General features: G+C 47.3%; 1 protein-coding gene across 3 annotated transcripts in view; it reads left to right on the top strand.

The window, feature by feature from the left end:
- WDR59 (WD repeat domain 59) overlaps positions 1-27136 on the top strand; it is a 50484-nt gene that overhangs the window by 4636 nt on the left and 18712 nt on the right. For all 3 annotated transcript variants that reach the window (XM_082489336.1, XM_082489335.1, XM_082489337.1), the window contains exons 3-18: positions 1400-1535; positions 5047-5132; positions 6030-6110; positions 8043-8080; positions 10097-10185; positions 10665-10781; positions 11765-11842; positions 12857-13013; positions 14707-14786; positions 16979-17111; positions 20211-20335; positions 21202-21366; positions 22197-22292; positions 23720-23876; positions 25135-25204; positions 25494-25647. In XM_082489336.1, coding sequence (XP_082345462.1) covers positions 1400-1535; positions 5047-5132; positions 6030-6110; positions 8043-8080; positions 10097-10185; positions 10665-10781; positions 11765-11842; positions 12857-13013; positions 14707-14786; positions 16979-17111; positions 20211-20335; positions 21202-21366; positions 22197-22292; positions 23720-23876; positions 25135-25204; positions 25494-25647 — 1762 coding nt within the window. The remainder of the gene's footprint in view (positions 1-1399; positions 1536-5046; positions 5133-6029; positions 6111-8042; positions 8081-10096; positions 10186-10664; positions 10782-11764; positions 11843-12856; positions 13014-14706; positions 14787-16978; positions 17112-20210; positions 20336-21201; positions 21367-22196; positions 22293-23719; positions 23877-25134; positions 25205-25493; positions 25648-27136) is intronic.

Genomic DNA, 27136 nt, shown 5'->3' on the forward strand with positions numbered 1-27136 from the left:
CCCAGCTGCTGCCTTTCAGTACTAACAGCTATTCCCCTCCCACCGTCAGTGACACAATTACCACACCAATTAGGATGTTCACTTCAAATTCAGGATTGTGTGGGTGTGGCTGACTTTTGGTCAGTTTTAGAGGAAATGGGTCCTTTGATACAACTCAGAGGCCTGCATGTAAACCCTTTAGTCCGGCAGCCCTGCGCAGGAATAACCGCCTCAGCAGCTGGTTTGGGTCTAACTTGATGCCTCTTCCTCCTTACACTTGCCCAGTTTCACAGCTTGCTTATTTGGGCCGACAGCAAGCTGGGGACAGCCTGTCTGCAATTCCATGTTTGGCCTGTGGCCCTCTGCTTTTCAAGCTTCTCCTGCGTGCTCAGCAGTCCTTCGGGATTTGTCTCCTTTCTTTAAAAGCTGTGTGAGAGCCTCAGAGGGCTCAGCATCTTCACTTTTCAGAGTAGGGAGCCCTGAGGACTTTGGTCTGGAAAGGCAGCAAAGATCTTCTTTATGTTCCTTCTCGGGAAAAGTCATAGTGCTTGGAGCAGCTGTGTGCTTGCCGCGCAGCTGACATATGTGATGCTGGTGTGGTTAATTATATATGGTTCAATATGTTTTGGTGCTGGTCTTCCATTAGAGTTCAGCTGGCTCACAATTATTTCTGGGCGGTTTATCTTGCTTGTAAGATGAATCACGCTGTGGAGGGAATGATACCTTGCCTAGCTTTGTGGGGAGTTGGCCACATCCAGCAGGATGTTCGAGCTCAGGTTTAGCATTGTGCAAATACATCTCTGCAGCATACAGGGTTAGCTCAGGTAAGTAATATAACCAGATGAGTGCAGTGCTGTGTCCACCCACGTTAATAAGCTGCTGCAGCTGAGCTAGCTCTGTGCAGGTGAACTTGTACTGTCTGCGGAACCAAGCCCCCCAAACAGGGTGGTGTGGAAAGACGCAGCCACGTAGAATCATCTTATGTTTGTCAAGGCTCATTAACTCCTCTTGCTCAGAGCAACCTCTCCAGACTGAAGCTGGCTCCTGTGAAGCTGTTGCGTTGCGCTCCCAGAGCTACCTCGGCTCTGCTGCTGCAGCGTTAGGCCAGCAAAGCGTATTTGGATGTGTTTGCACCATTCCCCAGTGCTTCCTTTTGTATCCTAGTTTTCCTGGGGTTTTCTGTGGTCTGAGCTGCCCATTACATTTGTGAATCTTGTCTAATTTCAGTGTGTCTTTTCAGTGTAGCCCTTTTTTTGAAGTATTTGTTCAAATGTAGCGTGTTCAGGAATGGTATTTTCATCTGTCTGGTCGAATGCTTCTCTTTTGCCCTCTAGCTACAAGGCTGTGAGCTCCGTGTGAGCTTGGGGTTTTGAGATCAGTCCCGTGTGATACAGCTGCTTTTTATCTGTGTGTCTTACAGCCGCCGTTTCCTCTACATAGTCAACCTGGATGCACCAAATGAGGGTCATCGAAAGATCTCCCGACAGAGCAAGTGGGACATCGGGGCAGTGCAGTGGAACCCACACGACAGCTATGCGTACTACTTTGCAGCTTCGGTAAGTTCACTCATTTAAAAGCCGTAGCTCATCGTCTTCCCTGGTCTTTCATGGGTGGACTTCTGCAGACTTGAAAGGCCGTATGGAGCTGGCACAGGCATGTCCCTGCAAGTCACGTTGCAAGAGCAAGGCCTAACTCTGATTTGCTGCCTGTGAGATACATGGCTTGATGTTTCTCAGTTGTTGGTCGGTCAGTGCTGAATCTGGTTTTGCTTGCTTGTCTTCTATAAAACAGCTTGCCAAATAAATCGGGCATCCAAACGGTCATTTTCTGGAAGAAAGGGGGAAAGTGCTCTCTTTCTGACTTCCATTCTGTTATGCGATATGCGCATTTATTGAATTTCTTGCTCTGTGCTGTTTTGCTTTCACCTCTCTGCCTTCCTGGTGGGATGTGGTGCACCAGGCAGTCTGTAAATAGCACAAGTCAATACTGGCTCACCGCTGTAACGATCTAGGTTTGCAGATGGGCAGGGACCGAGTCAGCGAGGAGCTCTTAGTATGTGGAGAAGTAAATAGGCTGGTCTGAAGAAGCAGTAGTGGCCATCAGAGACTTGAGTGCAGTTTTTAACTCTGATCTTTACTCGGTCTATCGCACTCTGTAGCTTGTTCACCCAGAGCCCTGAGCTTCTGCTAGTGGCAGTCTTAGCCATCAACCCCAGCGCTGCTGCAACCGGCACCAGCTGGGCGCAGACTGTTCTCATGGCGAGGTGCCTTTGCTGCCGTGTTGAATCTGCTTTTATAGCCTGACAGTTGTGGAATAGCTGGGGGTGGAGAGGTTGCATCTATGTTTTATTGAGAAAATACTTAGTTGAAGGTGGTTTCCTGGGATTTTTCTTCCTTTTGCTTCCTGGACTAGCTATGATTGAAATTAAAAGCAGTCTTAAAATTGGACCGGTGTTGTTGGTTAGGAGCCTTTGCTTGTTTGCTCTCTGACATTCCCCAGCCTGTCTCCTCCCAGCTCTGGTCCATGACTGACATCTTAAAGGTGCTTTCAGCAGCTGTCTGCTTCTGAGTAGGGAGTTAGTAAAAACTTGCAAAAAGATGTCCTTCAGTCCCACTTCTGCATACAGTCTGTGAAAATCAAAACCAAATAAGGAAATGTGCTGTGCAGGCCACAAGTAGAGCAGGAAAGCTTCTTTTCAGATGGACTCGGAAGGCGATACCCAGTGATCGGTTAATGCTGATCTGAGCAGGACCCTGCTGCAAAGGGGAGCTGTGCCCACCTGAGCGCTCCTGTCTCTTGATGGGTTCCTGTGTCCGCTCAGAGCAGCTTGTTCCAGACTGAAACGAGGTGTAGCTGCCATTAAACCTTGCTGCTCCCATTTATAAATGAAGATGCTGAGATGCTGGCGCACATCAGGTGGGAAACTCCCAAGATGAGATCAGGCAGCTTTTCCTGTTTGGGTCAGAAACACCTTTCCAGCCCTCTCACAGTTGGCTGGCATTTTGGAGCTGATGCAGTACAGTCCTGTGCTAGGACTAGAATTTAGCCTGTCTTGTTTAGAAGTGGAAAGCAGATTTACAGCGTATGCTGAGGTCTGTGTGTCCCAGGTCAGGTCTGGAGGCAGTGTGGGTGTGTTTGAGGGCCACACCTAAAGGGGCAAAGATGCATTGGGAAGGCTAAATCGGGCTTTGATTCAGCACTGTGAAGATGATTTGATAATTCTGGACTCAAGCTGGCTGTCAGTTGCCTGTGAGTCCACTATTGAGGTCATCGTATGTTCGGGTATACCATGCAAGCGTTGTAGACAGCCCTGAGGGTCCTATCCCCCTGCATCCCTGTGGATGGAAAGGGAGTGTAAAAGGCTACTACCATCCTGTTTGCCAACAGCTTCACCTGGTTTGCAGTGCCGTTAATTGGAAGTGGTGCAGGCAGAGGGGAAGTCTGTCCTTGTGTTTGGATAAGGGATTCTTATTTTTTTTTTAGCTTCTTTCCAGAAGAGCTGAAACATGTTCTCTTGCTGTGCTTGGCTGTGTCTGCCTTCTGGCTCAAGCACATTCCTGAGGACTCCTAAGCTGCTGTTTCAGAAATGCCATTGTGTTGCATCCTAGATCCTTCTTACCACTGTTGTGTAGTCACAAATGCTTGAACAAGAGGGTGATGAAATTGTTGGAAGTGTATACTGATACTTATCACAAGAAGCACATTTTTTAAGAAAATAATGCTGGGAGGAGCTGTCATTCTCCCACACCTGGTGCTACAGGCAATGCTTTCCACGTGAGATGCCCCACTAAGAGTCTGAGAAACTTCTGGTGATCCTTATCTTGTAGCATCAACTCTGGAGTCCTGGACAAATCCCCTTGGGTAATTTCACTCTACACCCTTAAATCCTTCTGTCAATGAGAAACATGCAAGGAGTTTTCCTTGCCTCGAGCTCTTGTGCAGCCCTGCTGTGAGCTGTTAGAGAAATGCCATATATTATTGCTCAGCTGGGAGGAGACCTTCCATTTCAGGGGAGGCTGGAGTGTTTTATCTATCTGCAAATTCGAATTCATATTGAGCAGCTTTGGGGTAAAACAAAAAACAACCTAAAAACACCACCACAAAAACCCATCACAAAAAATATGCAGTAAGTCTTTTTTCTATGATCTTTTCCCTCATCTACCTGTAAGTTTGAAAACAAGGGGCTAACAAAGATCAACTTTTGAAGTCACATTATTTCTCTGTTTGCAAAATCAGCATGAATTTCCAGTCATGGCCCAAAACGCACTGTGCCTGGTGCAATATATGCACCCAAAAAGGCAATTCCTGCCCCAGAAAGATTAGAGTTGGCTGAAGTAAACCTTGCTTGAGGCAGAATATGAACTTAAAGCACAGTAACTAGTTTCAAGTAACTGTGTGTGGCTGCATTTGGGGGAAGATTTATTCCTGGAATGAGCGAAGAAGCCCTAAATAATGTTGTCATTGATTCATCTGGTTTGCTCCTGTGGTTTACAGTTAGTGATAAGCACTTAAGGCTTTTTTTCCTGGGTTGGCAAGGACCAAGGTACCCTTGAGGAGGTGACCTTGAAGCCATTAGACTGTATTGTTCGTGTTTGGCAATAGCCCCGATTATCCCAGAAGGGAATAGAGGGAGAGTTGAGGAGGGACGGGTGGTGATCCATCATCCCCCTCACTGAAAACTCCAGTTGTGAATCTGAACAGACTGGCAGGGTATTCCTGCAGAGAGAATTTGGCTGCCTGTTGCCTGCAGTTACAGCATGTTGTTAGAAAATAAACCTCTGAGAACATCATTTCGTGGAAACATTTTGCAATGTGACTTTTTTTTTTCTCCCATTCTTGTTTATCTCCATTTTTAAGTGGGTGCAATTAAAGTGTAAGCTTTTCAGAGTCCTTGCAGCCTGTAGGTTCATCTTTGCCCTCCTGCTTTGGGGAAGGACTTTGCTAATCACTGTGTGACTCATTGGTAACCGAGCTTGTTCAAAGAGAAGGGAACCTGGTCCTGACACATGGATAGGATGTCCTACCTTGTTTGCCTGAGACTGTCTCCTTTCTTCCATCTAATTTCAGAGCAATCAGCGAGTTGACCTGTATAAGTGGAAGGAAGGTAATGGTGAAGTTTGCACATCGCTGCAAGGACACACACGTGTGATCAGGTGAGGAGCAAGCGATGCTGTGCACTGCTGGGTGGAAAACCATGGGTTGTTTCATAGAAGGTGGAGCTTGTTTTTACTTACTTCTCTGGAATGTACTGCCTGCCCCTCCGTCCTGCCTTCCCATTTGGAGACTACGATGTCAGGTGTGAAGCCGCTCACCCTCTCATGGCTCCCCCCAGTATATCAGATTAGCCTTTGATGGATCCAGTGTCATTGCCTTAGGCTGCTGTCCTTGTAATGAACAGCAGCCATCCTCTGGAAAGCAGACAGCAGCATGTTTAGTAAATGGAATCCCAGCTGTGTTTCTGTGTGGTAGCAGCTTAATTAAAGCAGGTAATCCCAAAGATCAAGTTCACAGCAAGTTACAGTGGTGCAGGGGAGATTTCTACCTCTGGTTCTAGGGGCGCACTTTAGTGCTGGGCTGGAAATGCAGGTGAAGCACTGTTTTCACTCCAGCTTCTGACTGTGGAAAGTAATCGCAGCCCTTGAAATGGCAGTAGTCTGGGCTCACTGGAGGCTGTTTGTGTCCCAGGTGTGCTTGGTGAGCCCAACAGGAAGGCATACCAGAGTGAGGGGTTGATGCCAAGAATGTGTGGTAACTGGGAGCTCGCTGAGATGGTGTCCCTTTTCCTGTGGAGGAAAGAGCACACATGCAATAGCTGTAAAGTTCAGGTCTAGGAGGATGCTTCACTGGAAATTACTTAGAAGCATTTTGTTGCTTCTTGGAATTTACTTAGAGAAATTACTAAGATCTTGCTTTTTACCCAAACAGTTTCAATTGGTGTCATAAAGTGGCCATGAATTTGTTGGAGAAATGTACTGCTGCAGGCTTGTGAGAAGCTGATGCAAACTGTGTGCACTTTTCTTTGCTGACCTATTATGATTTTGTATTTGCAGCGACTTGGACTGGGCAGTGTTTGAGCCAGACCTGCTGGTCACCAGTTCTGTTGACACGTACATCTACATCTGGGACATCAAGTAAGAATCAGTATGTTTCTGCACTACAGGGAAATCATTGGACTCCTTTCCATAATTAGCAGCTTGCAAGGCAAAGCATGCACTGATGGGCGCTGCTTTTCAGCTGTGCTTGCAGGGGCTTCGTCTGCTTCCCATAATCTCAAAGATGACTTCTGTTGCCCACTTTTGAGCCAGTTCAGAGTCAAGGAAGGGCAGTAGAGTGGTACAGTTAAGCCATGGTCGTGCTCCTGATTGGAGAAAATACCGACTGCCTGCACTCCCCACCCACTTCAGATCTTTCCTCCGGAGCTTTTCCTGGAACCCAAGGGTGTTCCTCAACCTGTTGGGTTTTTTTGTAGCTGAGTGCACAAGCACCATTTCATCCTGCAGCCGTTTTCCACTAAATTCAGTGATTGTTGCTGGCTCTCCCTCAGTGGTCGGAAGACTGGCAGTGGTAGCCAGGAACCTTTTCCTGTTCGTGCCTTCCCTTGATTCCTGGTGCTTTCTATCATGAGTAATTTCAGGGTAACAGATCTTTCCAAACCCACCAGTATTACAACCGCACGTTTTGCACCTGAGACGCAAGGAGCTGGGACTGCTGGGTTCTCTTGCTGGCTGTACAGCGACTCTTTATGACCCCCGGCAAGTCACTTTGTTCCTCTCTGCCTCTCTTGCTCACTTATAATAGGAGGATAATTATATAACCCTGCTGCACCAGGCTACCCTGAGGCTTGTTTAGCTCCTATGAAGCACTTAGATCCTTGGTTAAATGGTGCTTGAGAATGGCAATATATTATTAATGTGTAATTAAAAGACATAGAGAGACAATAACTGCTGGTTGTGTTTTCCTGTGATACTATCTTAGGGCCAAGTAAAAAATAGAGTTCTCTGAAGGTTGTTATCGGAAGCCCTGCTTTAACTCTATTGTGCCCTTCCGTTGTTTTGTGTCCATGTGTATCACTCAACCAGAAATGCTCGCTTAGGCAGTCTCCGAGTAACCTCTACATCCCACTTGTGCTAGTAAGGGCTCTGAGCTTGCTGGGGCAGTGAGGTTCTGGGGCTGCTGGCCTCCAGCAAACGAACATCCTTCTGAAGCATCTGTCTCTGACGGCACCCTAGGGAGGTAGCCCTGCAGTAAGGAAAATCCCCGCTTAATTTTTCATACAAAATAACTTTTTTGATTAGGCAGAAATTCTTAGAGAGGTGCAGTCCATTCCAGAAAATGTTTTGCTTTTCAGCAAACACAAAATGATGAAGACAGTATTACTTATTTTCACTGGCATTTTTCATGAAAGGGCAGGTGAATTCCTGAGGAGCAAGGTCAAGGAGCAAATTACTGCCTTGATCTATGTCCTGGCTGCTAAGAGTTGTCATGGTGCTACACTGGCTTCTACCACTGCAGAATTTGGTCTATAGAGTCTGCACACAGCTGGGCTTATTTCCTACTAATTCTGTTGTTATATGCTAGACATGAAGTCTTTGCTCTGAAGTCACTGCTCCATCTGCCTTGAATCAGGGTCTGCAAAGGCTTGACAAACACATCAGTGGCTTTTGCCGAGTTTTTCCACAGCTCTGTTTGTTCCTTTTAATCCTCCTGGGAAGGGCTGTTTTGTTGCTTCCTGCAGCAACAATTTGTGAGCCTGGTTTCCTCGCCTGCCCAGTTGCAACATGCCACACTTTGTACATGTTTCTCTTCCCTCTAGTCTCCTCCAACTCTGTCCTACATCCTAAACTTACTGTTGTGTGTACTGGCAAGACAGGATGGCTGTTGTCCTCCAGCTGGTCACCTCTTTCTTTATTCCATTTAATGTTGTGTATTTTGGTAAGCGGAAGGCACGTTAGCTCCCAAGAGGCAGCAATAAAATTAGTCCTGGAATAGCAAGGAGCTCACTGGGGAGGCTGGACCTGCTGGGCTATGCCGTGAGTACTCACATTAGCCATGTTTTGTTTCAGAGACACCAGGAAGCCTACAGTCTCCCTCTCTGCAGTCGGTAAGTGTGGCGTGTGTGTGATACAGGCTTGTTTAATGCTTACGTTTAGTGTCGTATGCCCCTGCTGTTATTCCTCCCTCCCTTCATGCTCTGAGGCTGAACATGGCAGAGTACAGAAGTGCCACCGCGCGTGATTGTCCCGTATAGTAGCAGCCTGAGAGGCTGCATGTCACAGCTCCTTTTAGAGGAACAGAATGCAGAAGGGATGTGGAGCTCTTGGAGGTTCCCGGGCATGAAGGGCCATGGTGGTGCTTGGACTTTCTGTCCTAAAATCAGTGGCCAGTCATGTGGCATTCATGCCTTCTAGACACGAGTAGCTTCTTCCCTGCTAAACCCCCCTCTTGCACCTCTTGTCCTGTGTTGTCTGTCTGCAATTTCTCCGTGTCCTTTTATGTTTGAATCAGCTGAGAAACTAAATCGCACCCCAGGCAGTGGTGTTGGACGCTGCCGACTGCCAGCCTGCCCCCTTACTGGGTACATTAACCGGCTGTATCTGTTTCCCTGGGGCACCTTCAGCGTGCGGGCAGCTGCAGCCGTGACGTGAAGGTGCTCTCTTTGGGCTGTGCTTGCTCCGGAAAGGCGCTTGTCATGGCTGTTGGCAGTGCGACTGTCCAGCCGCCTGTAATACCGCCTGCTGGCAGGTGCTGCGTGTCAGTCCTCACCGGCTGTGTGTTGGAACTGGGCGAAGTATGGGTGATAGGCAGAACGTCCTCTTCCTGAGTTACTGTCCCCAGTATCACAGCAATCCTTGTAATGTGTCTCTCTCGTGCTCTGCCGCTTAGATCTCCTTAGGCTTCACATCTGCAGTGGCTCCCCCTTCCCTCCCAGCCAGCAAACCTCTCTATCACAGCGATGCAAAAACCTTACTGAATCAGAAGCAGCATTGGGTTCTGGTGCCTGGGCTGAGGTTTCACGGGTCAGCTGAGCCAGCCCCGCAGCTAGGTGCCCAGAAAGCTTCCCTCCTCCCATGCCCTATTCTGTTTAGTGCTGGTCCAGACATTGGTGTACCCTACAGTGAGTGGATCAAATCAATCAACTGGCAGCCTATATGCAGATTTATTTTTTTTCCCTGGACTAGCTTTTTGCCAGCTTGTCAGGATGAATCCGCTCACTGTGCAGCGGGAGGTGGGTAGTGAAGGTGGGGAACAGCAGAAGGCTGAGATCTGTTTAGCTTTCTCATGGGCCTCACCTTTCTGATAGCTTAAAATGTTTTGAAAATACTGGCAGAATAAAGATGAACAGAACACATTTATCTTTGAATATCTGAACAATCCACATCAACTGAAGCTGTGTTTTGCTTCTTATTAGAAATAACCAACCAGCTTCTGATTTTAGGCCCTTGACTGAGTCCCTTGTGATATCATATAGTCACATCTGGACCATCATCCAGTTTCTTTACAATCCCCTTGATGTCTTTGACTTCTGTGGTGTATTTTGACAGTTGGTCCTTCTGATCCACCCAGTGAGTCGACCTCCAGCTGGCCAGACACGAGGTTCACCTGCACTGCAGCCTTCTCCTACACCTGTATTTTAATAATAGATCGATAACACTGGTTCCCTGTATAGCATCGGATAGTATAGACGGTGTTGGGGAGGCAAATGAATCAAGCCTTGAGCACCTGGTGGCAATTTGAAGGAAAACAGAAGGGATTTGGGAGAGGGATGATGAACCTGCTGTTCTTGTCTGCAGGAATGTCCTGGTTTAAAGTTGCTCCATCCGCGTTAGTGGACCTGAGTATTTTAATCAGGTACGGCCTATGGCTAGAAATCACAACGGAGATCTCTAAGCATGTAACTGGGACACTCTTGCTTTGAGGTCTTCTGGACACGAACACTAAGCTGAGGGATCGGGAGTTAGGCATTTTCATGACATCCTTCATGCTGGCTTCTGGGATATCTTTCCTCTGAACTGCCTTTCCTGTGCTAAAAAGAGCAGCTCTACGCCCAGTTCAAGGGTCTGTTGGGCCCTTTTTTTTTTTTAATTGCTTTTTTTGACCTGCTCTGTTTGTGCTACAGCTGGAGCTTCCCAGGTGAAATGGAACAAGAAAAATGCCAACTGTTTAGCAACAAGCCACGATGGGGATGTCCGAATATGGGACAAAAGGGTGAGTTGAGGGTCCCTTGAGCATCCTGTGCATATTCCCACCTACTGATACAGACATCCCTCTGGTCACGGATAAATACCAAGAAAAATGTACTGCTTTATCCCAAATCTCTCTTGCGGGTCGATTTAGACTAGAGAGAATTGGGAGCTCACAAGCCTGAAGAGAACATGTAGGTAGCCACCTTCCCCAGGAGTTGTGCCCATTAACATTTTGATCTCATAGTACTTAACTGTTTTGCTGAGTGTAAAGTATGGTTCGGGGCTGCACTTGACTGGAATTTGTCACAGCTTCACAGGACCTTTCCTTCAACTACTTTGGCTGAGCTATTTGCCCTTCCCCAGCAGGAGGGTGTTCTACCTTTTGCCCTAGTTAAAGTGTCTCTCATTATGACAAAAAAAAAAAAAACAAACAAACAAAAAAAAAAAACAGACCAAATTTTAGGAGTCCTGTGCTGAGAAGGACAACATCTCTTCTTGCAGAAACCCAGCACTGCAGTAGAGTACTTGGCAGCTCATCTCTCTAAAATCCACGGTCTGGATTGGCATCCTGACAATGAGTATACATTGGCCACTTCCAGCCAGGACAACTCTGTCAGGGTAAGTGTTGCTTCTGGGACTCCTGCTTAGGAGATGTCAGGGTGGTGGAGCAGATCCCCTTCTGCTACTGCTGAAGTCTTGTGGAGTGCTTGTCATTGGCAAGATCTAGATCCTTGTGTTTTGGTTTCTGGCAGCCTGTGCATGGTGAGCCAGGGGTGCACTTACAAAACAGGCAGAGAATTCATTGCAGGATGGGTGCGCATATGTTTGCCACGTATCTGTGGTGGTTTGGGCAGTAGTGAAGCTGAAAACAACCGCCTCTGCCTGTTGCTTGCCAGAAGAGAGCTGGCCACACATGCCAGAAAAGCCTTCTCCCCAAAATGCAGTGTTGCCACCCCCAAGCTGATCACAGCAACTTGGGGGGAGACATACTCCAGCCCCTGGGGTTCGCAAACTCATATTGAATTGCTTTATCAGTAAGAGACTGCCTGCAAGCACTGCTATGCAGGGTGTTTTACTTGGGGGGGAAATAGCGTGCTTTGTATATCAGCCAAATGGAGTTCATTCACATTTAGCTAAGCTCTGAGGCAAATGCAGTTGATGTGTATTTTAGCAAAGCAAAAGGTTAGATTCTTCATTACGAAATTAGCAGTAACAGCGGGGGGGGGGGGCCTGCCTCCAGTCTGGACTGGCACATTGGCTGAGAGCCTGCAGGGTACCTTGTAGCTCTGAAAGCCCAAGCAGGCTGCCTGTCTCCCTGCTCTAATTACTCAAGCTATGATCACTGTGAGTATGACCCCAAGTCACTTGTTGGCTAAGGGATGCTGCCAGATGCTGGTAGCTTGATATTTGTCCTTTGGGGCCATCTCTGCTGTTAATGAATGGGACTACTAATGATGCTGTGGGCGCCCTGGCGTGTTTTTCACTCTGTTATATCTGCAAGCCACATGGAAAACTGCAGCCTGAAAGTATAGCCAGCTGACTTCTGCCTTTGCTTGTCTTTTTGTTGGGTTGTTGGTTTTTTTTGTTTTTTTTTTTTGAAGTTCTGGGATTACCGTCAGCCTCGGAAATACCTCAATATCCTTCCCTGCCAGGTTCCCGTCTGGAAGGCAAGATACACGGTGAGTGAGAAACTCCCACCAGCCCCACTTGTGCTGTGAGAGTGAATGCACAAAGAGACGTTAAATAAAGAAGAACTGCTGAAGGGCTTCTCACCAGTTCTACTGCTGGACATGATTAAGTTCATTTTTAAAATCCCTCTTGGTGCTTAAAAGGCCTGGAAAAGCAATGTCTGCACTTGGGAAAAGGAATGACTAGCAGTGTGAGATCCCAGTCTTTGGCATCATCCTCACAGGGGGAAAAACCCCGGTGCAGGTGGTTGGCTCTGGGAGCAGGAGGCTCAGAAAGCGGCTGCTGCTCTCGCTGTCCTGTTTTTCTGCTTAGCTCCAGCATTGGTACCTGTTGCACAGAGCAATGCGGCATTCTTCTGCCTTCTCTGAGTGCCTCTACTCCCAAGGTTTCCAAGTGTGCCACAGTGGGCTCTTACAGCGTATCAAATCCAAGAACTGTTGCCTTTTATAGAGCAAGCACCCAGCCATGTGAAGCTAAGGCTCTTAACATCAGTCATATCCGCTCTCTTCCCCAGACATCTGAACGTGGCCTGAAGCCAGTGCTGTGCCTTCGGTCTTTGATCCCCTTTCCCCATCCCCACGGTGGGGGACGTAGGGACTGGGTTCCAGTGTTCCTCTGAGCATCGTGACCCTGAGCAGCTGCTGGGGCTCACTCCCCAGGCAGCAGTTCTTACAGTTCCAGGCAAATTGCTGCAAGGATCCCATGTGAAAAGTCAAGGGTGAAATCACAGCTGAAAAGTGAGGAAGCAGCAGAAAGAAACAATTAATCTTAAGCGAGCTGCATTGAGTATCTCTGTGTGCTGCATCTTATCCCTTGTAAGACACTGGTTTTGCACAGCAACTGCCTTGGATCCTCCCAGTTTTAGGCCTGGTTCTGTTTTGTGCTGAGTTCCTTTAAAACCCTTGTATTCTTGTGGGTGGGAAAAGGGAGAAATTAGAGTATGATAACAACAGCATGGGAGCGTAATTCCCCACGGCTAACTGGAAGGGCATTTCTCTCTCAAGCCTTTCAGCAACGGGCTAGTCACAGTGATGGTCCCCCAGCTCCGGCGAGAGAACAGTCTTCTTCTCTGGAATGTCTTTGACTTGAACACACCTGTCCACACTTTCGTGGGACACGATGATGTGGTGCTGGAGTTTCAGTGGAGGAAGCAGAAAGAAGGTGAGTTCAGGGCTGGATGCCCTCTCTCCCCTGCGCTGCGGCATTCGGTTAACCAGTGGGGTGGAGGCCTGGCTCCTGGCTGCAGTGCTTATGCTATCACCATTTGACTCTTGTCTTTCCTTGGTGTAGCTCCTACCCACTTTCCTCCCCAGCCTCAAGTTACCGCTGTTCTGTGCTTGTTTTATGGCACTGCCCACAGAAGCGTTGCCCTGTTGTTTCCATGCTAACAAAGCAAATCTACCGAATGCTGAGTGGGTCAGCGGTGACTCTAATTGCTTCCACTCTCCTGTGAGTCTATTTTTAAATGGATCTTTCAGAATAAATTGTACAAACTATTAGATGGGTGCACACTCCCCCTGCTCAGAGCTGCAGGCTAACCAGTTAACCCCTTGCATCAGTGCCGAGATCAGCAGCCTCCAGCATATCCCAGACCCCAGACCCAGCAAACCCACCTTATCTGTGTGCTGGCAAAGGCAGGGGAGGAAGAGCATGGGATAGAGAGGCTGCTGTTAGAGTTCAATCCCGACTAAATTTGCCAGTGTAGGCAGCTAAATATAGGAGATTCTGTGTTAGAGGTTGGATAACCGCACGGAGTGCAGTTTTGTTTCCAGCATCTCAGCTGCCATCGGCAGAACAAGCATGTCTGGCTTTGGTGTCACTTGTGGTACCGCTTTGCAGTGTCATGTAAAAGTTCTGGTCCAACTCTCTGCCACCAGCTGCTGGGGCAATTCAGTTAGGTCACCTCCTTCTCTATACCTTGCTTTTCCCCTTTCAAAAAGAGGAGAGCGATATAGAACTGTGTTAGGATCTGGAGGCGCAGTCTAAGACAGCTTATGAATGAGCGTTCGAGTGGTCTGGAACCACAGTTGTGTTGCCTTAGCTGAGCTCACAAATACATATCCGAGGCTAGAAGTTGTGCTCATCTCAAGCAACATAATCATATAAGCATTCCAAGTCCGCTTTAATGCGGAGACAACCAAGATAGCGCAAATCTCCTTCCACAGTGTCTGCTGTGCTCCCTGTGCCTTGGCAGAGGGGTGTAGGAAGCAGCTGTGCAGCAGCAAATTCTTAAGTGTAGCAGCTGTTTGACAAGGGAAACTTAAACCGTATCACGAGGCCTAAACATGGGCATAAGTAAGTCTGTGTACTTTTATCTGTTGGTAGATAGTATGTGGCTAGGTGTATTTCATTACAACCCGAACTTTTCTTGGCACCATCCGAGTCTTTCAGAAGGAAAAAGGGGGAGGGTAGAACCAGCTTCTCTTAGCTTAGAGATGTTTTAAAATGTCTGCGTCCTGAAACAGGTATGACGAACTAAAAGATATTTTGACTTTACTGTTATTGTAAAAATGAATGTATCTCAACAATATTATTTCTTCTATTTAAATAAGTATTGTGGTAGATGTTGTTCGTTCCTAGGAGGAAAACTTGCATCACAGTCATTATACTTACTTTGTTCTTTTTGCCTGTAAATTATACCCTGTTTAGAGGTGTGGTAATCATGGTGAAGGAGGCATAAAGGCTGATGCACCTAGGTGAGTTCAAAGCAGAAAAGGACTCGCTCTGCCTTTTGGTTTAGTGCCGTATCCATTGGATCTCCCTGCTGGCTTGCTTGAATCTGTTTACACTAAATGCAGGGCTGAGATAGTCTCTGTTTTCAGTAGGGTCTATAAGCTGTTTCTGTCCTTTTTAGGTTCTAAAGACTACCAGCTGGTTACGTGGTCCCGTGATCAGACTCTGCGGATGTGGCGGATTGACTCTCAGCTGCAGAGGGTACGTAAACACTTTTGCTCTTGAACTATAGATGGTTTTCTTCCAGGCTGGATTCACCTCCCTTTCCTTGCACTCCCGGTCGCTCCTGATATCCAAGAGCTGCAGACACAGCAGCCAGCTGCCGCTTCACTTTCCTCTTCAGCTCCAGCCCAGAAACATCCCCAAGGAGATCTGTGATGAGGCCCCTCTGTGTCTGTGCCTCAAAAGCGTCTGTGGAAGTGCAAGGCCACTTTGTTGTGTAACAGTAAGCGTAGAAGTCGTTTGGGAAAGGTGGAGATCAGTTACTGCTTGCATTGCCTCTGAAGATGCCACCTCCATGGCTGCAAGACTGTATGAGTCCTTGTTGGCATTTTAGATATTGGGTAAACGTAGGGATTGCGCCCTCTGCTTCCTCCGCTTGTTTCTTTTGCCTCTTAGCCTGGTGCAGGCAGTGTGAATCCTGTTGTTCTGCTGGCTGGCAGCAGTTACAAATTGCTGATGCAATTACTAGCACAGCTGTGCTGGGTCAGACCAGAGGTTCATATGGCCACGATGGCCCATATTGCCCTTTCTCATCTTTAGCTGTGGACGTCTTGGAAGAGGATAAGAACAAGGCAAGTATGAAGTGATATTTCTCTCGAATGCCCTCCCAGCCGCCTGCAGTTTGCAGCTCAGAGTCTCATTGAGTCTGGCATCTTTATATTTGACAGAGCTTGATGAGTTTCACATCCATAGACATGTTCTGTCTTTTCTAGCACCTGTTTAAATTTTTGTCATCTTAGACATCCCGTGAACGAGGAGTTTCATGGCTTTTCTGCATGTTGTGTGGAAAAACAGCTCCTTTCATTTGTTTATTTCACAACCTGCTAGTTTCCTTACACTGAAGATGAAATGAGCTGCCATCTTGTCTGCGCTACTCATGATTCTGTAGACCTCCCTCGTATCCTCCCTCAGCTGCCTCTTTCAAGTCAAAAGGTCTTGATTTGCTTCATCCCTTGTACAAGGACTTTGATTGTCTTTTTGCCTTTCGTGACCCTTTTTCGGTTCTACTATATTCTTTTTGGGGAGGGGATCTGACCTTTGTTTTTTCCAAAGAATTCCCAGTACTTGTTTTGTTTTTTAAATTGTTGGGCATAATTCCATGAAAATATCAGCTTAGTCTGGCCCCTACATCTTGTTCCGCAAGTCAGCCTGAACTTGCTGGTTTTCCCCTGTATGCATTGCTTTATATTCATCTGAACTGAAGCTCATCTTTCATTTTAATATCATAACTCCTGTCAGGTCCTTTTGTGATTGTTTGCAGTCAGCCACTCTTGTTACTACCCTGAATCACTTGGTGGCATCAGCAAACCTGGTCATGTTGCTATTCACCTCCTATTCCAGGTTTTTAATGAATATGTTGAGAAGCATGTGTTCCCAGCACAGATCCTGCAGGAGTCCTGCAGGTCTGTAACAAACCTTCTCTGTGAAAAATGACCCTTTACTCCTACCTGATATATTTGTGAATATTTTATTTCTTTCCTGTCTTTAAACCAATTGTTTACCCATGTCAGAGCCTCTACTCTTCCTCTGCTGACTCCCACTCTTTTATCATTGTTTTTGTCTGGATCAAACACGTGATGGCATGTTGCTGGTGACCAATGCTGTAATTTGCTACATTGCACCCTTATTCTTTCTCCTCCCTGTGTTTCTTCTCTTCATCTTCCCTATTTTCTTGTGCTGAACTTCAAATACAAGTTTTCATGGTCTCTTTTTGATACAGGACCTAGAACACTAGGGCCCCTGGGATGTACCTGGGTCTCTAGATTCTACTGGAGTGTAAATATCAAGAGCAGAAAGTGTGCTACTATTATATCTGATCTTAAAAATTAAACCGTTTTTGACAAATTAACTCAATGAATTAAAGTCATATCAGCTTTAGATTTTATTAAAGTAAAACCTCTGTTATTTAGACTGGCCCTGTCAATTAAGTGGCTTTGTAAGCGAGCAGGAGATTTGGCCAGGCTGTCTGAGGTGACAGAGCTGAGGATGCTGGAAAGTGGAAGATCATCTGTCTTTGTCACAGAAACAATGCTGAGGTCTTAGTTATGACTGTTGCGTGGACAGACCTACCTTGCAAATCCAGCTCCCTGGAGAAACGAGTTGTTTAGTGATGGCTCTTTCCACGGTTTGGTTTCTGTTGTGCAGCACGTGGGTGTGCTTGTTCTTTTCAGCTGTGCGCTAACGATATCCTGGATGGAGTCGAGGACCTCATCGATGGGATTTCTCATCTGCCTGAGCCAGACAAGACCCTTCACCCCCAGGACTCTGAGCCCCAGCATAACTCTGGGCATGGGGACGAGGAAGGTGAGACAAGCGATGGCACTTCAAACACCAGCTATCTTTGTGTTGGGAAGAAGATGCATCTTAGCATAAGAAAATAACATCGTAGGCAAAGCACAAAATGGTGCTGTTTCAAAGGTTAATGGATTCCCCATGTGGGAGGAGGGAAAACATAGGGGTTTCTCAGGATAGTCCTCCCAAGTTTTTTCTCCTCTTAACACAATGATGTCATTCTAGCTGTAAAACTGAGCTCTTCCTTGTCACTAGTATCATTTAATTGCACTCTCTTTAGGTCATAGTTGTGGCTTGCTGCCAAGAATAAGGCAATCAGAAAGTCAGTTCTGGCTCTTAAGAAAGTAGTTCAGTTTAAGCTGAGAGGTGAGCCCACAGAAGAGGGGGGCGTATGGGTAAGGCACTCTGACACAAGCCCCTTACCTCACACCTGGTACCTAAACACTTCTGCTGGGGTCACCGTGTGTACTGGTCTAACATGGAGATGCTTGCTGGTGTCTTCTCCCATCTGCCAGAAGCAATATGGAGAGAACTCCTGATTTTTGATGAGAGGTGGCTGAGGACTGGCAGAGCAGAGGGAAAGGAATGGTATCTCTGACTTCTGAGTACCGGATGGATGGATGGGAGTGGGTCAGAGGCTTCAACAGAAAGCATTGATTTGGCTTTATGGAAGAGAAGGCACACGAGGAAGGAATGCAAGGGAGGGTTTGTGTGATTAAGGCTCTGGCCAGGTTAAACATTCAGGGTGTTTAGTGTTTGAAGAGCGTAAGTACCAGAATAGGAGAGATTGCAGCAGCTGAGACCTATGGTGATGATATGCATGTGAAAAAGCTATCTAAAGAGATTTCTGTGTCTAATACCGAGGGAGGAGAAATGGGCGCTCCCATGCCTTTGTGTCAGCTTGGATTTAAATTTGCAGTTCCTTTCTGTATTGTAGCAGAGTGCTACAATGGATCTCCATGTGAGAGGCTTACTGGGAAGCAATTTGATTCTCTCTTTGACTTGCCGGCAAACTGGAGAGAAGGGGAGGAAGTGGTCTAGCATCCGTCCTCTGAATAAAGGAGCCAGCCGTGAGATCCCTTAGGGAAGGCATCTCTTCCTAACTGGAAGTTTCCTGCCCAGCAAATCCCACTGAAGTTCTCTGCTCCCTGTCCTGTGTGGCAGCAGGATGAGTTTCTAAAAATTGTCAGCACCTCTGTCTACATGAGGGTTTTATAATATGATAGAAAAAGTCCTGGTTACCTGTGCTGACCATGAGCAGTACTGTGTGGGGAAGCACAGCCTCTCTTGCTGCAGCTGGGAGCGTTCAGTGTTCTCATTCTGGCTGCCTGAGCTCTCTTTTTCCACAGGAGAGAGTTAACTCTTTCGCTGTCCCTGATGAGGTCACATTCATACATCTGGTGGTTTCGAGGGGGGGGTGGGGGGCTGTGTCTGGCTTTGGTTCAGACTGTTAAGGTTTCCCTTGTGGCCAAAGGGAATGAAAATGGCTTTTCTGTAGCAGGGTAGATTTTGCTGCAAATACTGTGACTGCAGGACCAATGCACAAGCAAGTCCCTAGGTAGGAATTTTAGTTCTTTCTTGCCTAAAAGCTATTGTGGACTGTTGATGTTTCACCCTGGAGGTGACTGCGTTTCAGCTGCAGACAAAGTTCCCCGTGTTATATTAGTAAAGCACTTTGGGGGAACTTTGAAGGGAACAGCACTCTGCAGATAAATGAAAAAGCCCACCAGCTGTGTTTTCAGTGTACAGCTCCTCACTGGCTGCTGCCTATAAAGGATCTTTAGGAATATAAACGAATATGTGGGCTTTGAGGGATTAGAAACTAATTGGAAGGGAATGGGAGTGGAAGACAAAGGCAGGGTACTGGCCATATTGGGAACGTCAGAGATGGCTTTTCAGTAAGCTATGTGGTGTCTTGAGCTAGAAATAATTATCTTCCTGGGGAGCCACTGATCTTCCTTTAATCCCTTTTTCAGCTTGCTTTTGTGAAGTATATATAAGCACTACAATAAAATTGCAAACAGGAACGAGTAGCTAAGCATCCTACCTATCCAAATTCAGCAACCCAGTGGGCAGCAGTAAAACCAGGTATATTTCCCCCAGCAGCAAACTCAGTGACTTTTAGGCAAATGTCTGTAAAAGGACAGCTTTTTCGCATTTCTTGTCATTTGTTTTTTTGCTAGGAATAGTCTGTGCAAGTGTGAGAATGACAGCTGAATAATCGGGACTTCCCTTGTGTCCTTGGAACCATCATCAAAACATATATTTGGTTTTCTTAGGACGTGGTGCCGCAGTGGAACCCCCTTCAGAAGGAGCTGCCCTGATGGGGGTACATAGCAAGATACGAGGGAAAAGCCAGGCGCAACCACAGGCAGAGACCAATTCTTCTGAAACTCAGTCAAGTTTGCTATCTTAACCATAATTCCTGTGTCCTGCCAGGCTTGCCTGGCTGTTTAAATGTATTCTGGCCTTCAGGGGTTACTATCCTCCTGAAAACTGTTGGAACTGGCTGGCTAGACCCAGCATTTAGATGAGTCTTTAAAGACCATTAAAGCACTAGAGTACTTTGCAACATTAAATGCAAATGGGTGCTGCAAATGAATTAAGCCTCTACTAGGGACAGAAATACCCTCTTCTCCCTCCCAAAGCCTTATTATGCTTTGGAAGCATTCCCTGAAAGCCAAGAGTGGTGGGGTGTGAGTCCCAAAGACCAGAGGTCCTCCTGGAGACTGCTTTGGCAACAGTTCTGTCCTGCTGAACCAAGAGCCTCCAGTTCAGCTGTTGGTGACTCTGGCAGTACTGCATAGGGAGGAGAAGGGGTCTCAAATGAGTAGAGACAGACCATTTAGGGCTCTACAGACAGCTTCTGTAACCTTCCTGGGAAACCTGCGTGCAGACAGGTTTGTTTTTTCGAAGAGCAAGGCTCAGAAGCCGTGCCTCTAAACAACAGCTGAGATCCTCCAGCTCTCAGGTCTTTGCCAGGTAAAACTCATGTCTCCATGTGTCGGAGGACCAGAGGAAAGCCTGCTGTCTCGGCTGCCTCCTGGCATCGCGTGCCAAAAGTCTGTTTGTTATAGCTTGTCTCAACCTGTTCTTTGTCTTTCCTGTCAGCCTTAAAAGAAGATTTCCTGAATGACCCACTGGTTGGAAAGAAAACGGACCAACTGGGGCTGCCTCAAACACTGCAGCAGGAGTTCTCACTGATCAACGTGCAGATCCGAAATGTCAATGTGGAGGTAGAGAGTTTCCTTTTGCTGGCTTGTTAGGAGGGGATGTGAACAGACTGGGTCATTGGGGCTTTTTCGGGGGAACCTTTTTTTGCTGTCTGTAAACAAGGTTTATTTAGAGCTATAGAGATCCTCGTGGACAGGGGTGGTAGGAAAGAGGATAATCCCAGACACTGGGAGTGAGGGAAGTGGTTCAGCACAGTAAATACACTGGCACTGGTCCCAAGAAGGCTGGATGGTGTTTTCCTCTCTGCCTAGACTGCAGAGTGGAAAGTGACTTGTTCCACTACATGCAGCTGCTCTCATTTCAACTGTTTCTCAACCTGATCTGCTGAGCCCTCCCTATCCTGTGCTCTCTCCCTGAGTTTTGGCATCTCCCTTGCAAGCCAAACCCTCCTCTGTGCATGTGAGCTGGCTGGAGGCACAGCGCTGTACTGGGACGGGAGACTTGAAGCAGCTGCCCGTCTCCTTTCCCCACCCCTGTGGTTTCACAGCTCGGGGCATGATCCTGATGTATTTTTCTGAGGCAGCAGTATATGATCTTAGGTGGTGCCTATTACTGCTGCACTGGGCCTGGAGTTCTCCATGGCCAAGTGAAGCAGGCTGGGCTGCGGTGGCTGTTGGGAGCAGAGCCCAATTCCTGGTGCTGCCTGGGCTAGTTGTGGTCTCCGGCTGCTGGACTGGCAGTCTGCTGGTGCGAGCCGAGTCTGTCCCCGTCTGCCTGGGTTGGTTTTTTTTTTTGCTGTCGCTGTGTTCCCTTGAGAATAGCATGACTTTGTCTTACGGGTGTGCAGAGGAATCAGCCCCTCGGCGTGAATTTAAGCCACTGTAAGTTTAAAGGTCTAACTACAGAGCAATTGCTTTTCCTCACACAGATGGATGCAGTGAGTCGTAGCTGTACGGTGTCAGTGCACTGCGGCAATCACAGAGTCAGGATGCTGGTGATGTTCCCTGTCCAGTACCCCAATAATGCTGCACCGTCCTTCCAGTTCATCAACCCGACCTCGATCACTGCCTCCATGAAGGCAAAGCTGCTGAAGGTGCGTGGGGAGCGTACACTGTCTTTATAAATATACGAATGCCGGACACTTGATGTCTAGATTACTGACACAATAAAACATCTGACCTTGCTGAAGACATACCACAGGTTCCTTTGAACTGATACACTGGAGCTCCTAGGGTGAGGTTTTTGTTGGCCTTGGGGGCCCAGTGTTTGCCTTTCTCCACTGGTGCTTTTTAAATGTGTTCTTCACTGCTGCTCTATTCCAGTGTGATGTGTATTGCCTGAGGATCCCTAACATCCTCCTCCTCATGTAGTTGCCTTCAACCCCATAATAAACAAGATGACCAGCAAAGCATCCAGCTGCAGAAAGATAATGTTTTTGAGCTGGGATGTTGCTTCCTGCTCTCCTGCACAAACTGTTTTAAAAATGAGGGGACTTTTTACACAGGCCCTGCTAATGCCAGACCAGGTGTTTGATCATCTGGTGTAAGAAATTCCTATTGCTGATGAAGTGCCTTCCCCAGCAGCAAGTTGATGGATCAATTTGGGTTTCTTCCTGAAAAAGAAAAACAAATCTGATCCGGTTTGCCACAAACTGGTGTGGAACGTACGGGCTACAGTAGTGTAGAAGCCCCAGTCCTGGCTCAGCATGTGCTGAATCTAGATGTAGATGAACCCTCAGTGCTTTGATCAAAGCTCTCAGCCGTTCCTCAAAGCAGACAGCACACCAGTATGGCTTCAGTGGATGTTAGAGGATGTCTTTGGCCTCTCTGGATCCTGCCATCTTAGTTGTTCTGCGGACAAAAAAGGATGTGGGGAAGGTGTGGACGTACCCATGATTCAAGCTGCATCTTGTATGTATTCCAGATACTGAAAGACACTTCTCTGCAGAAAGTGAAGCGGAACCAGAGCTGCCTGGAGCCCTGCCTGCGTCAGCTGGTCTCCTGGCTGGAGTCTGTTGTGGTATGGAGAACTGCGTGGGCTTTCTGCCCTAGTTTGTTGTCTTCTCCCACGTCCCACACTTCTGACTCTGCAGTAAGAGTCCGGCCTCGTTAGACATGTAAATAGACCCCTGTGACTGGTCGTTACATTTGTGTAAGCACTTCTGGTTAATGTTGAAGAAAACTGAGCGGATGATTAGATGCATTTTGTTTCTGAAAATCACGCCCTGAAGGTTTGCTGCTTTCGGGAACTCTGCGTGCTCACTGTTATTCAAGTTAGCAGGGATGACTGGGGGTTGGAGCATCTTAGTGGTGCACGATAGCTTTCCCAGCTCAGAGTGTATCTTAAGGAATGCCAGGGCATGATTATCATCTGTGAGAGAAGATAAGAGGCCTCAGGGAGCTGATGGATTCATTCTTGTCTGAAAGGCAGTGGCAGATGTCTTCACCTCCTCAGTTCCAGTCAAAGATCCTGCTAGTCCTATTCTGGGGTCTTTATTTTCTTCCCTTGGAAAAAAAAAAAAAGCTGTGAAAGTCTGTCTTTTCAGAAGGCTTGCGCTGAGGTTTTGTAGGGACGGTACTGCAGATAAATCCAAGTCACGCTCTGCCCTTAGCTGAGAAATCTGTGATACCTACTCAGCATCTCAGTGTCAGGTATTAGGTCTGTGTGGGGGTGAAGTGTACTGAAGTGGGTGTTTTTAGCATTCAGGAAAAGGTTGGAGAGTGGCCTCAGGTTTTCTTTCGGAGACATTTTATTTATTCATCACAAATAAAGGTGGTTGGGTTTTTTACGTGGAAAGGCTTAATTCTGTTTGGTTTCAGCAGCGATGTTGTAAGAGTGGGAGTTTTCTCCATTGTATGGAAATCTGATGACTCGAGCCAGGCGCTGCTGCATTTAAAGAATTCCTTTAAACCTAAACCGTAGTACTCTTTATCCAAATAAACGCAAATTCTTTCCAAAATTCTTATGGACAGGCCTGAGGTCCCCTAGTATTTCATACCACTTGCCTTCCTCAAGACTCCCAGCCTGCGTTTGACGCCCCATAGTTCTGTAGTATTCCTATTTAAGGAGACTTTGTCTCACTTGCATCATTGTGGTATCAGGTTTAGCTCAGCTCCCCGTGTTGAGAGTCACATCCAGAGTCTGAAGGTCAGATTTTCTGTATGGTTCCCCTGCTGTTTCACCCCAAGTTAAGCTCTGCATTTCAACACGGCCATGGTGGGAGAGAAATCTCTGGACAGGCAGCCAGAGAAGCCCGTTCCTCAAAGGTGAATGTGCTGGCAAGTGCCTTTGCAGCCTGAGCAGTAACCGTGCTCTGTGCTTGATTTGCTCTGGCTCAAAGGACGAGCACCTTCCGTGAGGCTGCTTGGCGCTGCGATGCCCAGTGTTCCAGCTGGGTTTCCTTCCTGTGGCAGCAGGAGTGTGACCTTGGGTAACTTCTGTTTCAGAACCAAGAGGACAGCACGTCCAGCAATCCCTACGCTTTGTCAAACTCCGTAACGCCCCCCTTGCCCACGTTCGCCCGGGTCTCCAATGCCTATGGCTCCTACCAGGACTCTAACATCCCATTTCCACGGACCTCTGGAGCCAGGTTCTGTGGTGCAGGTTAGCCCCATTGCTGATACATTACAACAGCTGCCCGGGGAACGGTCCTCTTAATGTCTTGGGGAACACTCGTCTCTGAACAAGACAAGGCTTTGGTCACTGTCATGCAGAAATGGTATTAAAGTAGTGATGTGATAAATTTATAGATAATGAGACTAGTTAGCAACTGTTTGCAGTTGGTGTTGCATATGGAGTTTTAGGATTTGGAAATCCAGGACTTGTTGAAGAGATGGCCTTTGGCTTGTGGTACACCAGAGGTATTGACAGATGAAGAAGACTGGGAATAGCTGTTTTCTTTGCCTAGTTCTCTCCTACCAGCATCAAACTCCTGGACGTATTCTGGTTCTCAGTCTTCACAAAATTACTGTGATTTAGGATTGAACTTACCCCTTGCTGAAGCCATATTCTTGTTACTAACTGCTCTTTTCTCATTCTGCACCATTTCTGTTGTCCAAAATAGCTTTCCCCAGGTCACTGGGAAAATTCCCCTAAATGGGAGGGAGGGTACAATCACGTCCAGGTTTCCAGGAGAGTATACACTGCAAAGATCATCCTTAAAAAACAGGTCTGAGTAAGAGCTGTTAAGTTTCACTGAGCTGTTTCAGATGCAAGCGTGCCTCCTCCGGACCTGACCGCATCCCAGTTTGAGCGTGTTTTGAAAGCTGCTTTTCATACAGGCCTCACCAAATTCCCAGCAAAAGTAAAACAGAGTAGTATTGCATTGGATAGGCTCAGTGAAACCTGCTAAGTCCTGAAACTCTTGTAAGAGTGGGTGGCTGAAGACACTTGAGATGCTAACAAATGGGGTGAGGCTTGTGAAAGAGTGCTTTGGAGGTGGCTTCAGATGGCTTGGGTTATCCTTTTGAAAAGGAGTCGTACAAGCTGCAGTGGTTTCTCTGCGTAGCTAAACATTGCCTCACTTGCCTCTGGAGCATCAGAGTCCTTGACAAGTTCTGGCGAAGAGTTAAAACATGAGTATGTATTTGCTCATTTTCTTTTACTGTCTTTTCTCTAACATCTGTAGTTGGTGCTTTTAAGACAGTCATCTCAACAAAACATGCTCTTTAACGGGTTTCCAGCGAGTAGATTTGGGTTGAGAAAATGTGACTGTCTACTTGTAGTTGAAAAGCGCTCGGGGTGGTGGATAGACACCCAGCCCCTTGACTCTACCTTAAACGACTGGGTTTCCCTGTATAAACCACCCCTGGGTAATCTGTTCCTCCTTGCGTGATCTTTATGCCATGTCCTGTCTCTTCAGGGTACCTGGTGTATTTCACGAGACCCATGACCATGCACCGTGCGGTGTCCCCGACGGAGCCCACCCCCAGGTGAGTGCACTGCGTTGTATTTGAGGTGTTCCGCTGTCACAAGGCAGGAATGCAGAATATCATATCCTACACTGGAGCTACTGACCCTCAGAAAGTACTGACCTCTAGTGTTAGCTGTGCCCTCAACACGGAGAGGCGGGTCCCTTATGTCACTGCCCCTCAGCAGTGACCCCTTCCTTCAACACACCTGAAACATTGCTAGCAGCTCGGGTTAGTGGAGATGTCATTGTGAGCCTCCAGGGAAATTTGATGGGTAACAGCTCCTGAAAGTGTATTCTCTTGCTTCCAGGTCCCTGTCAGCTTTGTCAGCGTACCATAGCGGTCTCATTACTCCAATGAAGATCCGCACAGAGACTCCAGGCAATCTGCGTTTGTACAGCGGGAGTCCGACACGCAGTGAGAAGGAGCAGGTCTCCATTAGCTCCTTCTACTACAAAGAGAGGGTAAGTACCAGACCAAAAAGCCTTTCCTAACACTCCAGCTATTGTGGTCTGTATTCCTTTTGTATAGCTGTGAGCATTGCTGGTAACAGAAGTTTCATATTCCTCTCAAGAAGGCATCCTTTTACAGGCAGCTCTGTAAAAACGTCACATGGATTTGTCTCCTATTAGTAACTTCTTCACTGGTCCTCTCTAGCATTTGACCCTGCTTATTTTGATATCTCTCTACACTGACCATCACAGCTTCCTTCAGTGCGTTACACTGTCTCCCTTTGCATTATTACGTAGGGTTAAAATCTCATACTTAAGAAGTTGTAGTCTCCAGATAAGTATATGTAGGCAGTTCTGCTTTTCTCAGTACTCCCTGATAGATATAACTGGAAAAGGTTGTGGCTTTCTGCAGCTTACTGACAACCTCTCCGGGCTTATGGGGTATATTTAGTTATTGCTATTACAGGTGTCTCTTTCAGGGATATGTGCCCCTTTGGACTTTTATTTAAACAAAAGTCATTCTTACACGATTCTCCAGAGATCTTCCAATCCACGTACTTCTGGTTGAGGTGTAGGTCTTGCTGTCATTGCTGTTTACAAGCAGTGCTTTGAGGGAGAGTGGGATTGTTTCCTTCCGGGATATAGTGGGTGAGGAAGACATGTTGGTAATTATAGGGTGGCTGTAGGGTAGTTCTGAAGCAGCTGAGGGCCCACTGTGCCCAGAGCAGATGCTGTGTGGGAGCAATAGGCCATGCAGCTTGCTCAGAAACAAACTCTGTGCTTCAGCAGCACGTGAAGTGGCTTGCAAAAATACGGCAAGCTTCCACTGATCCTGAGAATTCAGGGCATTCGAGTAGTTTGCCCACTGTCCGTGTTGAGGGCACACATCTGCTGCAGCAATGGAGAGCTTCCAGGTACCCCAAGGAAAGCCAAGAACTGCCTGTGCTCTTCTGCAGCGGAGCTTGGGAATTCCTATCCCAGTAGCCAGAGGGAAAATCAGAGCCTTGAGCTCTCATCCTTCCTGGGCACTGAAAGAGGTCTTAATTTTCCAGTAGTCCTGGACGTGACAGCTGTCCCCTCTATGTGATGCGAGTTAGTCAGTAAACCTGCTGGCTGTGGGGAGATCATCTGTCCCCATGGCAAGCTTGGCCTCCATACAGACCCCAGAAGACTCTCGGAGTCCCTCTTCTGGTGTTTTTTCCCCACACAAACTCCTTTTTGACGAGAAGAGAAAATGGTGCTCCCTGGTACAAGAATTACAGCCCGTTCTAGTCTTTGCAGGAGAGTTTATTTAAAGAGCTACCTCAGTCCTCTGCAGCGTGCTTGCCTCTGACATGCAGCTCTCTAAGATGACAGACAAGGCTAAAAATAACACGTGGAAGCAGCTTGGTGCGATTTCATGTGACCTGTCTCCCCAGCCTTTGTATTGATGGCGACAAGATTTTTGTCAGGGAGGGGAAAAAAGTCAAGAGAACAAAGCATGTGTGTAGCCACGTCTGCT

This window comes from Vanellus vanellus, assembly GCF_965231255.1.
Source record: "Vanellus vanellus genome assembly, chromosome: 12".
Classification (NCBI taxonomy): Eukaryota; Metazoa; Chordata; class Aves; order Charadriiformes; family Charadriidae; genus Vanellus; species Vanellus vanellus.